Raw genomic sequence first — 16,257 nt, 5'->3', positions numbered from 1 at the left:
GTCTCCTCCAAAATTCATCAACAGTCCATGCGTTTCTGGCATTCCAAGATCAAATCACTATCCATACCCTTACCCCAATGCACACACCTGTCTTTTAGGGTGTCCTCCTCGGTAACTCCCCAGCGCAGGTCAATGCCACGTACATTGATATAGTGAGGGGCTGCACGAGCTTGCAGGACAGGAAGCACTGAGCGTAGCAACAGGTCCCGTTCCCCATGCATGTCCCGGAAAGTAGATGAGATGAAAACACGCACAGTGCGCCAGCTGGAGGCAAAGCAGGGCCCAGGGCTCAGTATCACTCAGCTGAGAGAACACCCCACTAGGACCCCAGTCTTGCCTTAGTCAGAAGGGACCCTGGATCAGAAATCTCAGTCAGTGAAAATAAAAGAAACCAGAGGACAGTTTTTTGGGGTATCACCTATCCATTGTCTTAGCTTTAGAAACATAAGATGGAAACCTCATCTGCCCCTCACAGTATTTACTGTTTTCTCTATGACTTATAATTCTCAGCAGAGATTTATAGCATAGGGAGGAGACTTGATAGAATCCATATCCCTGGACCTTATATAGAAGGGGTTCACTCCTACCTTGAATTGAGGAGCCAAGACTCTTTGTGTGGAGAAAAAGTATCACTTCCAAAGATTCTTTCATATACCTCTTTAGTTTTCCCAATTCATCATGCCCAGACTCACCTATGCTGGGGAGTAGTAGCCAGGGGGCCTGGTACACCCTCCTCTAAGGGCCTATCAGATAGTGTCTTTGCCTCCCCTCTCTGGGATGGGATCTTGAATATCTTATCCATTTGACCCACATGTTCCAGGAGATGTGACATCCCCCGTTCTGAGATAAACCTAAAACACACAAAAAAAGATCAATAATACCCAAGAGGATTGAGGGAAAAGTGAGAATCAGGGTTCTAAATAGATTTCTCATTGATCAAGGGCTAGCAACTAAAAAGAATAAGGAAGAACTGGCCAGAAGATAAGAACCAAGTATCAGATCAAGCTTCTCACAGGCATCAACAGATTCACTCTAGATGATGACAGTTGTAAGAATAGAAAGTAGTAGTCATTGAGTGAGAAGTTAGATCTGCATAATCGTTCTGAAAGCAGGGGGCATTTGATTAATATTTAGGGACATTAGTGGTAGGAGAAGGACTTGAGATGTTGGAAGGATGGATTTCAGAAAAAAGAAGATGAAGCTGAAGAGCAATGAAGAAGTTTATAATTAGAAGCTGGGATTTAGCTTGGATGGGGAAAGGAATGCAGGCCACTAATATCTCATGAGTCTTCCTAATCTCCCTTGACCCATTCCCACCTCCATTCCAATACCCATGGCTCACTTCAGTACTCCATCGGTGCAGCCTGTGAGGATGACATCATTGGGGTTCTTACTGAGTGAACTGGAAGGTAGGAAAAAGGGAGACTGATATAATATGGTTCAAACAAGGAAAACCTGAAACCTGAAACAGTAAAACAGTAAAAACCATCTGCCTGCAGAGAGAGTTTTCTACCACCACCAATCTTCAAGAAGTTATCAAGGTTATTACCCAAAGAATTTATTTTTTTCATGTGTCTGTCATAAAACTACTATCAAGGGAAGAGGTAAGGGATTCCTCACCCCAAGTTCAGTTGATGTCAGATGGAATGTAGTCTTGGAGGATGGGGGTCTTTAATGTGGAAATCAGATGTGCCTTCTGTGCTTTTTTTTTTTTAGGTGAGAACATTTTTCTGATTGAGTTAATAGGAGAAAAATGTGATTGACTCAGCAAACTAATTAGGCATCCCTCTAGCTCTAAGTGGCTTAAACCTTTGAATGAATTTCAGAATTCAGAGAGACTTTGAAAGGTAGGAGCCTGTAGAGTAGACTCCCTGCAGGAGCCAAGGAGAAAATTTTTCTGTCCTCTCTCCCTACACACTGGCCACAGGGTTTTGAAGGGGAGCTATTGAATTTATAGAAAACATGGAATTGCCAGACAGACACAGAAAAGATTGTCCCCTGAGGGAGAAAACAGCTTCAAGATACCAGTCAGACATGGACCTTGGGAAGCCAACCACACAATCTGCCCCAGAAAGTTTCTCAATCTCAGCAAAGTGATGTGAGAATTCCATGAAAAAAAGAGAGGTCTTCCAGCCTAGCACTGCCAGGAGTGGGGAGCTGCTTTCTGCTCAGATTCTGCATCTGAGCACATAGTCCAGTGAATGTGCTATGCATTTGTGGGAAATGTTGCCTGGTGGGAGAATAACTATTGTTGATGTGATGACACTTCTGTAAAAGCTTTCGATAAGAATTCATTTAAGCTACTAACTGATTGTTCAGGGGAAATATACTGGGGGATCTTTAGAGTTGTAGTGTTGGATGTATAGTTACTTCTGGAAATGGAGCTACTTTACAGGGTTATTAGTGGAAACTGAGGCAGCAGCTAAAAGGTGGGAAGCCATCCTGGAATTATAGCTGCTGAATGGTAGGGGTGGTACTTCACTACACTAGCAGAGTCAGAGAAGGGAACCTCTAATTCTCTCTAGCTCCTAGAGGGGATATGCCAGGTGAATCTGAGGCTCCTTGGTTCCAAGTCATAGTTCAATACTGAGATATAGACCCCAGAAAAACAATACATACATTTTTAAACCTGTGATGGATGGGGCAATGATAGAAGACAGAGCTTAGGAAATGGAGAGTGAGGTCACCTTATGGAGGGAAGAGATGAGAAAAGACTCAAGGGAACAGGAAGGTTGTTTGAGAATAATGGAACCTATGTAAATAATAAATTGTCTCCTTGCACCAGGTGATTAGGAAAAGCCCATTGCAGGGAGTTAAAATAGACAGTCTTACCCATAATAATGCATCCCAATTAAGTCAACTCCAACAAAAAGGCATTTTGGATTCACACGCTGCCAGTAGAATTGCTTGGCACATGCAAACTCACAGTCTTTCATGATGTTACCAACAAAGATAACTGTGTCCATCTGTAAAATAAATAGTAGGGTACCATATAAGAGAAAAGATTTGAGGGACTTTGTTGGGGATGTGAGAGAAATGATAAAATATAAAGATGAAAGTTTAAGTGTAACAGGAAACTTCTCTGGGAAGAGAAAACCAGATATACTCCCCTGACTCAAGGGTAATGCAGACAGCATCCTACAAAGGAACACATAAAGGAAAGAGATAAGGCAAAGAAAGAGCTGCTGTAGGAAGTACTGTAGGACAACACAATTTGAGTCTCAAGGAGAAAGGTCAAAGAATTGGAGTCAAAATATGAGAGACAAAAGAATGGATGAGTTAAGGGGCAACTAGGTGATGCAGTAGCTAGAGCACTGGCCCTGTAGTCAAGTTCAAATCTAACCTCAGACACTTAATGATTACCTGTGTGACCCTGGCCAAGTCACATAACTCCATTGCCTCGTAAAAACAAAAAACAAATAACATGAATTAAGAAATTTGAGGCTTGTGGAGAGGGGTTCAGTTTGTCTGAGTTAGACTTACCGATTCTCGCCTAGTGACCATGTCCAGCATGTATAGAGCAAATGGATCACCATATGATTTTGATTCCTCCACAGGCATGTCCTGTGACAAACAGGATCAATATTTGAATTAGAAAGAGAAAACTGAGTAGGTAGGTCATTCAGGCCACCTGTAAGGACATATCTACTATATCTATCTTTCTTTCCTACACATAAAGGCTGTATCATGCCTATCCATCCATTTATCCTTGTGCTGATCTATTTGGGCTATACTTAAACCCACACTTTTAGCCTTCTTTCCATTACCACTCCATCTAAACTTTGCCCAAGACTCTAATTGTATATTATCTTCATCTCCACAAACCCTACCCAGGAGAGCAGTTAGGTTCACCTCTATCTGTATCTTGAGCTTTGTTGCAGTCTTTAGGATGCCCTCTTCTGGATTAATCACAGCTTTCTTCAAAGCACCATTTTTATAAAGTAATATTTCAGCCTGCTCAGCTCGGGCCATCACCATTGCAACCAAAAGTAGTCCATCATTGAGGGGATTCTATTTGAGAGAATAGAAAGGTAACTCCCTAACTTTAAAAACAGACTCCTAGCAGTTTATGACTAAGAAAGAGATGGAGAACATCACCAAAAACAATCTAGATTATTTTGATTACAAAAGCTTTTGCACAGATAAAACCACTGCAACCAAGATCAAAAGAAATGTAGTAAATTGAAAAGCAATCTTCACAACTAATGATTCTGACAAAGGACTCATTTCTAAAATATACAGAGAACTGAGTCATATTTTTTTTTAAAAGCCATTCCCCAATTGACAAATGGTCAAAGAATATGCAAAGGCAATTTACAGATGAGGAGATCAAAGCAATCCATAGCCATATGAAAATTTGTTCTAAATTATTAATTATTAGAGAAATGCAAATCAAAGTTTCTCTGAGATACCACTTCACACTTCTCAGACTGGCCAATATGACCAAAAAGGATAATGATCATTGTTGGAAGGGTTATGGGAAATCTGGGACACTATTACACTGTTGGTGGAGCTGTGAAACTCATCCAACCTTTCTGGAGAGAAATTTGGAACTATACTCAAAGGGCAACAAAAATGAGCATACCCTTTGATCCAGCAATACCATTACTGGGTTTATACCCTGAAGAGATGATGAAAAAGGGTAAAAACATCACTTGTACAAAAATATTCATAGCAGCTTTGTTTGTGGTGGCAAAGAATTGGAAATCAAGTAAATATCCTTCAATTGGGTAATGGCTTAGCAAACTGTGGTATATGTATGTCATGGAACACTATTGTTCTATTAGAATCAAGGAGGGATGGAAATTCAGGAGGGATTTGCATGAACTGATGCTGAGTGAGATAAGCAGAACCAGAAAAACACTGTACACCTTAACAGCAACATGGGGGTGATGGGATCAACCTTGATGGACTTGCTCATTCCATCAGTGAAACAACCAGGGACAATTTTGGGCTGTCTGCAATGGAGAATACCATCTGTATCCAAATAAAGAGTTGTGGAGTTTGAACAAATTTCAAGGACTATTCCCTTTAATTTAGGGAAAAAAAACAGATGTTTTATTGTCTGATCTTGTTATCTCTTATACTTTTTTTTCCTCCTTAAGGATGTGATTTCTCTCTCATCACACTCAATTTGGATCAATGTACAACATGGAAACAAAATAAAGACTGACAGATTGCTTTCCGTGGGGTGGGGGGTTGGGGGAGGGAAGTAAGATTGGGAGAAAAATTGTAAAACTCAAAACTCAAAATCTTTAAAAAAAAACCAGACTCCTACCCTAAGTAATGGTGACTATGGAGAATTCAAAGAAGCATAGGAAGAAAGATGAAATGATGAAGAGCAGAGAGAATAGAAAAAGAGAACATTATATATTTTGAAAAATAATATGGAATCAGCACACTTTTAAAGATACTAATAAGAGAAATATTCATGCTTTATATAAATACTCAACAAGGCCAAAAAGAATCAGGAAAAAGTTAAAGCTAAGACATATAGCTTTTGAGGAAGGGCTAACATATGGCAAATAGATGTTTCTGACCATTTTGATAATTCTTTACAATATGCTCGAGTTGAGCAGGGTAGAGGATGCATGATCATCTTTCTTAATTTCTTTTCTTATCTTTGCTTTTATGTGTAACTGTAAAGATTTTATATATGTATATATATATAATTATATATATTGCATACACACACACACACACACACACACACACTGTTAGTTCATGAAGGAGAAGATCAATAGGAGTGCTCTGGGTGGAGATGAAAATTTCTATCCAGATTGCTAGAGATGGCTGAAACTCATCATCAAACCATGTTCCCAGCAGGAGAAGCTGATCGACTTTTAGCCCCCCTCTTCATTTAGATGTACAAACAGGATTTATTTCTCTTGTCATGGGCACCATTTTTCTAAAAAGAATGTTTAAGAAATTCAGTGTTTCCATTAAGAGTTTTTGGTTTTTTGATTTTTGAGAGGAACCACTGACCATTACTTTATTGATTATGAGTAACCCCACTTAATAGATTATTGATTACCCAGAAACTCTCTCCTGGGTTCTTCATTTATTACAAATAACCAGTGTGACAGATCATCAAGCACAAATCTCTAGCCTGGAAGGGTGATGGAAACCTTGTAAGGGGACTTTCAGGACAATTGAGATAAGAAGAGAGACTAGAATCTCTACTTTTTTTTAAATATGATAACTTTTAAAATAAACAGTATTTTGTGATAACAAAGAATTAGAAACAAAAGTAGATTTCCCCTTGACTAGGAAGTGGTCACTCAAATTGGTGTGCATAAATAAAATGGAATATTACAATGTCATAAGAAATGGATTTATATTATGAATCCAGAGAAGCACAAAGACTTAAGATAGGTTAATTATCATGAATTAGTCAGAACCAGGAAACAATACACATAATGAATATAGAAATGAAATCAGAAAGAACCACCACCATAAAATAACTAAAAATTAAAGTTGGAAACATTTTAAAGAAGAAACTTGAATCTCAAAATGGAGATGTGAAAAGATACCTCTCCCTACTACTATGCATATAGAACATTGTATATAATGTTAGATTTTCTAAACCATATTGACAGTTTTGCTGAACATATTTTTCTTTTCCTTAAAAAAAATTGTCAGAGGACATAGAAAAATCGGGACAATAATACACTGAACTGAACTGATCCAACTACTTTGGAGGACAATCTGGAATTATGCCCAATGAATTATTAAACTGTGTATATCCTTTAATGTCATAATAATACCATCAGATCTACTTCCCAAGGTGATCAGAGAAAAGAAAAGAACCTTTACACTCTAAAATATTAATGGTAACTCTTTTCCTAGTGGTAGCAAAGAACTAGAAATAGAGGAGATGCCCATTGGTTGGGGAAATGCTGAATAAGTTGTGGAATAGGATTGTGATGAAATACTACTGTGTTATTAAAAATGATGAAAAGCATAGAAAGACTTGCATAAAATAATGAAGAGTGAAATGAACAGAGTCAAGAGAACATTGTGTAGAATAACAATGTCTGAAGAGCAACTGTGAATGAATAAGTTATTCTAGGTACTGGTTTTATAAACGTGTGTGAGAGAGAGAAATAGTGGTTTTCTCTAGTGCAGGATGGGGAGGGGAGGAGGGAGACAGTGTGGGATTTAAAATGTAGTCAAAAAATCCAAATTCATTTAAATTTTTAAAAATTAAAAAATTGGGGTGGCTAGGTGGCATAGTGGAGAGAACACCAGCCCTGTAGTCAGAAGGACCTGAGTTCAAATCCAACATCAGACACTTAACCCCCCTGCCTTAAAAAATTAAAAAAAAATTTCTTAGGATGGTTTTCTCACAGGAGAAAATACCAGGGAAAATATGAAAAAAAAATGTGTTTTAAGATAGTAAGAAGTACCTTACATAGCATCAGTGATTTATGACTCTAAGCATTCATTAGAAGCAACTTGCTCATTTCATAGATAGGAAAACTCAGATAGAGAGGAATTATCCATGATCACTAAGTTAGTATCAAGAGTTGGGATTTGAACCCAGGTCTTCCTGACTTCAAGTCCAGTATTGTTAATCTCTATGCCTCAGTGACTCTTTTACATACAAATGACATATTTACAAATAATAGAGATAAAAATGAAGCTAGAAAACACAAAACAGAGATTTCCTGTCTTTAAGCAGTAGGGCAGCTGGCCTCACACCTAGTGACAAAATCAAGGTCTTGGGAAATTCAGGAACAAAGGGAAGACTGCTTGGAAGGTACTTAGGAAGAGTTGGGTCTAGGGAAGTAAAACCATAATCACAAGGGTTCTGGTATCCCTCGACCTTCTTTCTCATTCTAGCATTAAATTTCCACTTCTCCCCTTTTTATTTACCCTTTCTTTCTGACCAGGATTGCAGACAATCAGCGTACGTCCAGGAAGGGGGGGCAGGGTGTGTTGCACAGACAGGTTTATAGCCGTTTCCAGGGCCTCTTGGTAGCGTGTCATCATCTCCCAGTCTCGCTTCCACTGGCTAATGGGAGAGAGAGAGAGAGAGAGAGAGAGAGAGAGAGAAGAAAAAAGACCTCAGAAAGCTGCCTCTAAGTTTATTTCCCTACTTTACTGAGGAAAGACAGGATGGGTCCCTCAGAGAACAATGCAGTCCCCATCCTTCTCACTGACTCATTGGCACAGCAACCCACTGTAGCAGGAGGGGCTCACTAAGGCTCTCCCAGCCTTCCCTCCAACAACTCCTCTTCCCAAAACATTCTCATGAACAAGAAAGAGGAACATCTTTCCAATCCACCAATAACATGTCTTCCCCTCCAACAACTCCTCCTCCCAAAACATTCTCATGAACAAGAAAGAGGAACATCTGTCCAATCCACCAATAACATGTCTTCTGTTATGCTTGGATAGGAATAATAATAATGCCTAGCATCCATACATCATTTTAAGTTTTGCCAAGTATTTTAGTGTTACCACATTTTATCCTCACAAACATTCTTGTATTTGTGCTATCATGATTTTTATTTTAAAGATTTGGAAATTGAGAGATGAGGTGGTTAAATGACTTGTCCAGGTTAAATGACTTGAACTCAAGCCCTCTTTAATTTCAAATCTACCTAGCTACCTTTAAAAGAATTGTAGAAGCAGCTAGGTGGCATAGTGGATAGAGCACTGGCCCTGGAGTCAGGAGTACCTGAGTTCAAATCTGACCTCAGACACTTAATAATTACCTAGGTGTGTGGCCTTGGGCAAGCCACTTAACCCCACTGCCTTACAAAAAAAAAAAAACTAAACAAAAAAAGAAGACAATTGCAGTTACTTGGGAAAAATTAAGAGAGCTAATAAATAAAAAGGACAGAGGCAAAACTGAGAAATCATATGGAGAGAACAAATGAAACAAAGCTACAAAATGACCTGAGAAATAAGACAGAAAACCTGTTGGGGGCGGGGGGAAGAGGCTTGGTGGTCACTCAGAAGGGATAAAATAATCCCATTATAAAGGAATGTTACAGAACTCGGCCCCTCATTGTTTAAGAGTTCATGGGAGGGAGGACAGAAGGGATAAAATAATCCCATTATAAAGGAATGTTACAGAACTCGGCCCCTCATTGTTTAAGAGTTCATGGGAGGGAGGACAGGGGGGATAAAAGTGTCTGCTGAGAGGTGGGGAGGGGGCGGGAATGTGATCACAGAAGAATAAAGACTCATGACCCACCTCAGGCGCTCTGTCTGGTTCTTCCCCCATCAAAGAGTGGGGGCCGGAGGTACCCCGAAGACTCACCACGCGTTGGACTGGTGAGTAAGAGGACGGACTAGCATTAAGAAGCCGGCGTTGTAAATAAAAACCCGGCAAGTGGTGCCGAAACCCGGGACCTGATTTTGCTAGGGAACGTCTGAATCCGCTGGTCGGATTCTCCAGACAGCCTCGGTCGTTTCAGACCGGGAGGAAGGAGAGGGCGTTTACTCTCAGATATTGCCTGAAGGACATACCCCTATTGTGTTGACTATGCTTTCTTTCTCTCCCCTTTCTCCTTCTACTCTAATCACGCTCCTTGCCGTGCTGGCCTGTCTGATTGTGCCCTGCTTCCTCCTTCTCTTTTGCCGAACGGGAACTTTCCAGTTCTGCCACCTGTTAGGATTGCAGCCTCGGCTAGTAGACAGCATGGGGGGCCGGAATAGTATTCCCGCCTTTGAGCCGGAGGAAAAAGAGGCCGTTGCAGTGCAGCTTTATAAACTCTGCGCTAAGCATGGCCGATAAGATAGTAGGAAGAGGGAAGGCCACTCCCTCCCCTGTATCCGTGGGAGGAACTTAGAAGAAACAATGGGGGAACAAGGGGCCCCCAGGGAGAAGATTCAGGGCCGGAAGTTTCCGAGCGCGGGAAGGGAGGGGTGCAAACAGCCCTCAGGGGTGGCAGGAAGAGGAGCGTGAGTAGGTGGGACCGGGAGGCTGCTGACGAGGAGGGAGAAGTCCGCGCTGATTGGACAGCTGCCGCGCCCCAGGCTTGGCGGCCCAGCCAGGAAACAGAGGCAAAAAATCCCCCGTGTTCCTTGTCCGCCCTTCAGAGATCCCCTCAAGGGCTCCGCCCATCCGGCCTACTTGCCACCAGTGCCTCCATAGCAATAGAGAAAGGGCAGAAGTTGGTTGGGCTGAAGCAGAGAGCAGATCAGACACCCCTCTCATTTGTGAACGAGGTTAAAGAGACCTTGATTAATGCCCAACCCTACGGGGTGAGAGGAATTTCTTTCTTTTTCAGGCCTTCTGATCATCGTAGGGATCCTTGGAGGTGCTCCATCTGAAGGAAATCCGACATGGGGAATACTCCGAGTTATTCCCTCTCCCCTTCCGGTAGCACAGAACTCCCCGATCTACCCTCGCCTGCTAGTGACCAATACATCGATGGGGCTCCCTTCTGCCTCGGTGGGGCCCCTCATGTGTGGCCACAGGGGAAGACATCGAGGATCCCATACCATGGAGGGATTGCCAGATGGCGGGAGGGTACCCCCTTGAGGGTGAACAAGGACGCTGATTCTGGGAATCACCCTACTTGTTGTCTGTTTCTGCCACCTAGCTAACAGAGGGGCTATATGCTTCTTACTCAGAAAGCCTTCATGGCCATGGAGACGGGGGAGGATCCCCAAGTCTGGCTAGCCGCCATGCATGACATGTGACACCTAGGGGTAAGACGAGGTAAACCCCAAGACGGGCAACTTCTCCTGACCCAGCCACCTAAGACAGGCCCTGAGGGTGTCGGGCGCCTAGGACGGGCAAGGTCCTGGGTTGAAGGAGATGACCTAAGACAGGGTTCCTCGCCCCCGGCTATCAGAGGCCAGTAGAAATGACACCGCTTAAGGCTAACCTCAGCACCGCTTAAGGTCACACCAAGTGATAACCTTGTAAAACAGAAAGGGGGAGATGTTGGGGGCGGGGGGAAGAGGCTTGGTGGTCACTCAGAAGGGATAAAATAATCCCATTATAAAGGAATGTTACAGAACTCGGCCCCTCATTGTTTAAGAGTTCATGGGAGGGAGGACAGAAGGGATAAAATAATCCCATTATAAAGGAATGTTACAGAACTCGGCCCCTCATTGTTTAAGAGTTCATGGGAGGGAGGACAGGGGGGATAAAAGTGTCTGCTGAGAGGTGGGGAGGGGGCGGGAATGTGATCACAGAAGAATAAAGACTCATGACCCACCTCAGGCGCTCTGTCTGGTTCTTCCCCCATCAAAGAGTGGGGGCCGGAGGTACCCCGAAGACTCACCACGCGTTGGACTGGTGAGTAAGAGGACGGACTAGCATTAAGAAGCCGGCGTTGTAAATAAAAACCCGGCAAAAACCAAAGCTGGGACAAAGACTGGTAGAGGTCTTCAGAGATGCTGAGATTAAGGCAAATTGTCAGCAGAAAACAATCCTGAGTACACACTAGAGAGGTCTAAATCTATCAGGAAGTATTCAATAAGTACCAACTTTGTTACAGGCGCCCTGCTAGGTCCTTGGGACAGAAAGATACAAGTTCTTCCTCTATGGGATTTACGAATAATGGATCAAATGAGGTCAAAAATGGGATGAAAGAAGAGGGAGATATTACAGGTGATTATGTGTGTGTAGCTGACAAACAATTTCATCAATGCAGGGGGTTCTTGATGAAGAACTTTCCTTCCCAGTACAGACTGGCCACATTTCCCATAACTTATAGTCTTAGAAACCCGATTCAATGAAAAATTGAATGACTTCCTCAGGGTAACATGTCCAAAAAAAAAGAAGAGGCAGAATTTGAACCTAGTTCTTCTTCACTTTGGGGGTGGTTCTCCATCTATTGTGCCCATGGTGTTAAACTCAAATAAAAACTGATCCCTGCAGGTTGCCTATTGACTTAGGAAAAAGTACAAATTAACATTCTCCATGGTGTGTCATAATTTTAGTTCATTACATATTTCCAAAATACATTTTAATACGGTTTGGGTAGCTCTGGAAAGCATTGTGGGCCACATGTCTGACACATCTGCCCTGTGTATGCTGTCTTTTATAAACATTTGGATACATACAAAATATACAAAAGCTGACTTTGAGAGAGAGAAAAAGCCTCATTAGAAGCTGGCTCTTGAGCTGACTTTTTTTTCCCCCAGATTTATGCAAGGGGGGGGGTGGAGTGGGTAAAGTTATTTACCCAAGGTCATATGGCTAGGGAAATATTAAGTGAAAGGCCACATTTGAACTCAGGACCTCCTGATTCCAGGGCTGGTACTCTATTCATGGTATCACAGAGCTACCCCTTGTGCTGACTTCTTAAAGGAGAATAGCAAATTTAAGAAACAATGGGAAGAGATGGAAATGGTATGCCATATTTTTGACTGAACTTTAAAAAGTATATTTTATATTATTATGGGTGTTGCATATATTACATCATTTGAGTTCCTACTAAAAGTTGTTTAATATAACAATTAATTATTATATTATGAATTATAATACAAATATGCTATTATCATGTAATAATATCTTATTTTTATATAATGTTATATTCATGAAAATGTATGAGGTGAAATTTTGTGGTTGTTATCCCACTTGAGATTTTCTTGGCAAAGTGGTTTACCATGTTCTTTTCCAGCTTATTTTACAGATGATAAAACTTAGGCAAACAAGGTTAAAGTTACTTGCATAGGATCACACAAAGAAAGCTTTACAAGTCACTTTAACCCAACTATCTGAGGTTGATTTGAATGGATGAAAAGGAATCTCTCTGACTCAAGGCTCAAGAGTTTATTCACTCTCCCAATTAAGCTACCCTATGAACAGAAAAAATGTATAATAAATTGCTAAAGGTTGTTAAGACCCTTAAATGACTTTTTTTTAAGGGAGTTCACATTTTATCCTACAAGTAATTTGAAACCACTGAAGTTTATTGAGAAAGGATAAACAAAAATAGAGACAAAAGTGAAGACAGGATTAACGACAGGCTATTAGATTTTGTCTCCATAGAGGAAATTTAACTGCAAAATTCTTGGTGCCAGAGAAAAATACAGATCAAGATCTAAATAAGTAAGCATGTTACTGAACATAACTATATCTTTATAAAAAGGTAGTTGGCATCAGTGTCTTTAGCTTATTTTCAAATGCTCTATTTTCTCCCTTTTCAGGAAAGCATATGCACAGGCAAAACTTACTTAATCCTGGTCAGTCGATGTTTTTCCCGCTTGAAGTGCTCATATAGCACAGGCATCAACATTGCAATCCGAAGGTCTTTTTTAGTAAATTGCTGCTGTGGCTTCTGTACCTGGACTTTCTTCACCAGTCTTTTTAGTACCCGTTGCATTATATTCATATTAAGGAGAACTGGTTCTGTGACATAAAGATATGCAAGCTTTAATTGTGGCATCCTTGACTTCTCTAACTCCTCCCTGTACCCTAAGAATGCTAAAGATCTCTTCTCCCTCATATCCATTGGGATTCTAGGGAAACAGAAGTAAAGGTTAAAACTGTCCCTTGTGCTCTCTTTGCTCTTTCCCAAAATAGGAAAAGCATGGGAAATTGTAGGTGATGATGGGTAGATAATACCAGAGTCACGGAGTTGCCTCTCCAGATTACTGATGGATGAATAAGCAGAAAGAAATCGAAATGGAAGCTGCCGGCTGTGGATCACCGATTTCTGGGTGAAAGAAACAGATGTCTGAGGGATTTTGGTAATTAGGGGGAAACTTGGGATGAGGGGGATGTGGTGGAAGAGGAAAGAAGAGAATTGTGGGAAGAGAAAACGAGATGACAGGTAGGGAGAAATGAGTGACAGCAAGAAAGAAATGTGACTAGATTCTTATTTTCTATATACTCATAGTGGAAGATAAGTGTTATTAATTAAAAATAAGAAAAAATACTTTATTGACAATCCATTCCAATCTCAGCCCAAATAAATATGCAACATATATTTACACCCATCCATCCCTGCTATAACTACATGGCTCAGAAAGTCTCTCTTAGCATCTCCACACCTTACACTCCAGCAGCTGCAGGATACGTTCATGGTGCCTGGGGCTGATTCCAACTCGAAGCAGGCTGCAAAGATTCCTCAGCATGGCCATGTAGGGCAATTTCCCACTGTCTAAAGGAATAAAAAGTTGTTTTATTACTTGCTAATTTTAGGGCTGCTAATTAGGCCTAATTTTAGAGAGCAAAGAAGGGTGGTATGGACCTTACAACCTAAATCAAAATGTCAAATAGAAAGATACTGATGGAGAAAGGATATTTTTAAAAAAACTATTTTGTTACACTGAAAATGTATTTTAGTTTTAGTAAGAACCAAAAAATCAGCTTGACCATAAGTTTTCAATTTATAATTTAAAAAATTTCTGAGATCTCTTCTTCAGTAAAGATAAAGTTCATTACCATCAGTAAACTTGGTTTTTCTATCACAAAATTTGATTTAGATTTGCCAATTTCTTCCTAAAGGATCCAAACAATATTTTCCCTTAAATTGAAAGTATACAAGTATGATGGCCACTAAATGATATTTGTCCTATTTGAACATAGCTCTATTTTTATAAAGAGAACATAGATTGAAGTATGGCCAAATACTCTAAGGCATCAAACTAAGATAGAGCTTAACTACCCTGTTCCCTCAACAGGTACCATCACAGAATAGGGGAAAGCCTCCTAAACAACACACTTTGGTTTCAGAAGACCCCAAAAAGCCACTAGACAGTACACTTTGTAAATTCAAGTCTATTTCAGTAATAGAACATCACACAGAGACAACTATGAAGAGATACTATTCCATAAGACTCAGACCATATATATAAAGGAGAGTGGGCCACAAATAGGATTTAAATAGGGAAGGTTAATTATACCAATGAGTCCTTCCCAGACAGAGGCTTTGTTCCCCTTCTGGCTCAGCACTCGCTCCCAAGTCTCTGGCTGGGGAAGCTTCATCCGGGTCCCAGCTCTACTGGCATCCCAAGGACCAGGTAGACGGCTCCGGGAGAATGACTGCAGGTCTGAAGGGTACCTGGTATGGGGTAGAAAACATAGAGAAGACAGCTTTGTCATAGCCATGAAGTAGTGGGCTATTGGGAGTAGACTGGAGAAAGAAAGGGGTCTGCGACTAATTAGCAAAACACTCTCTGGCCCTTGATGTAGGGGCTGAGATCTTTGGCCATAGAGTTGAGGCTATGAACAGAACAGATTTAAAAGAAAAGGCCTATGTGGGAACTGAATGTACTGACATGACTTTGGATCTGTGGCCCCTGGGAACCAAGTTCTAAGCTGTGCCTAACTCACCTGCAGCCCAGCAGGGCCTTGACATTCTGGACAGGGTCCCGGATATGCAATCGCTGTATCAGCTTCTTCAATGTAAAATCTGATGGTTTCTTTTTCACTGGTTCTATAGAATAGGCTCTCCTAAACTGTAAGGATACACACAAGGCCCAGAGGAATGCTTTCATCCAAGGTCATGACTTTGCCTCAGAGAGAAACAGGGAACTAAGGTTCCCCTATACATCCTGTTCCCTGTAGCTTAGATCCCCCAATTGTTCTCCTCATCCTGTCCCCAAGCCTCTGATGAAAATAGAAGGAAATGAGCATTAAGCTGTGTTGTACTTAACAAGCATGTTAGACTTGTGAAGGGTTGACATGTGATAGTCTTATCTATTAAATAAGAGGAGGTTCTGGACAGATTCTGCCATCTCCCCAATACCTCAAAGAGCATACTGTGACCAGGAACTCACATCTATTTGAAGACGATTAAAGGTTTTGAATATAGTTGAACTGTACCACTTCCTTTGGCATGCTGTTTCTGACTTCTGTAGTGGACAAGAAAGCAGTAATTAGTGTGTTGCTCATTCTTAGCCAACCTGGGGCCCTTCTCTGGCAGTGAAGCTTTGGGTCTATGCTTTAGTTACTATAGAGTAGGCACCATGGAGAGCTCCTCCCCAACCTTCCACCCCAGCTAACCATCTCTTCAATTCAATGGGGCTGCACTCCTTTGGATTTCTCTACCCTGTCCACTTCGGTTAACTTCCCTTCCCATTCAGTTCACTTTTCAGATTCTTTTTGAGTGCTGTCTTCCACCATTAGAGTATAACCTCTTTGAGGGCAGGGACTTGTTTTCCATTTTTATCCCCAGTACTGAACACAATGCCTGCTCATTTAATTAGACATTTAATTAATGTTTTTTGACTGTTCTCCAGTTTTAGGAAAAGGGTGCTCTTTCCTCCTATCACCTCAATCACCCTTGACTTGTCTAACTCTTTTGTTCCCAGATGATTAGCAGCTCTTAGGAA

General features: G+C 41.1%; 1 protein-coding gene across 6 annotated transcripts in view; it reads right to left on the bottom strand.

Annotated features, from left to right (window-relative positions):
* Positions 1-16,257, bottom strand: part of TEP1 (telomerase associated protein 1) — a 51,273-nt gene that overhangs the window by 23,512 nt on the left and 11,504 nt on the right. For 4 of the 6 annotated variants that reach the window (XM_074234986.1, XM_074234983.1, XM_074234982.1 and 1 more), the window contains exons 8-19: positions 15,703-15,777; positions 15,257-15,381; positions 14,827-14,984; positions 13,972-14,081; positions 13,153-13,634; positions 7,879-8,017; positions 3,853-4,011; positions 3,484-3,564; positions 2,833-2,966; positions 1,343-1,402; positions 693-851; positions 88-264 (exon numbers count right to left, since the gene is read on the bottom strand). In XM_074234986.1, the coding sequence (XP_074091087.1) occupies positions 88-264; positions 693-851; positions 1,343-1,402; positions 2,833-2,966; positions 3,484-3,564; positions 3,853-4,011; positions 7,879-8,017; positions 13,153-13,634; positions 13,972-14,081; positions 14,827-14,984; positions 15,257-15,381; positions 15,703-15,777 (1,859 nt within the window). The remainder of the gene's footprint in view (positions 1-87; positions 265-692; positions 852-1,342; positions 1,403-2,832; positions 2,967-3,483; positions 3,565-3,852; positions 4,012-7,878; positions 8,018-13,152; positions 13,635-13,971; positions 14,082-14,826; positions 14,985-15,256; positions 15,382-15,702; positions 15,778-16,257) is intronic. The other 2 variants (XM_074234987.1, XM_074234985.1) reach the window with 1 other exon arrangement.

The sequence above is a fragment of the Macrotis lagotis genome, chromosome 4 (genome assembly GCF_037893015.1).
Source record: "Macrotis lagotis isolate mMagLag1 chromosome 4, bilby.v1.9.chrom.fasta, whole genome shotgun sequence".
Taxonomy (NCBI): domain Eukaryota; kingdom Metazoa; phylum Chordata; class Mammalia; order Peramelemorphia; family Peramelidae; genus Macrotis; species Macrotis lagotis.
This window is presented reverse-complemented; position numbering and strand designations above follow the sequence as displayed.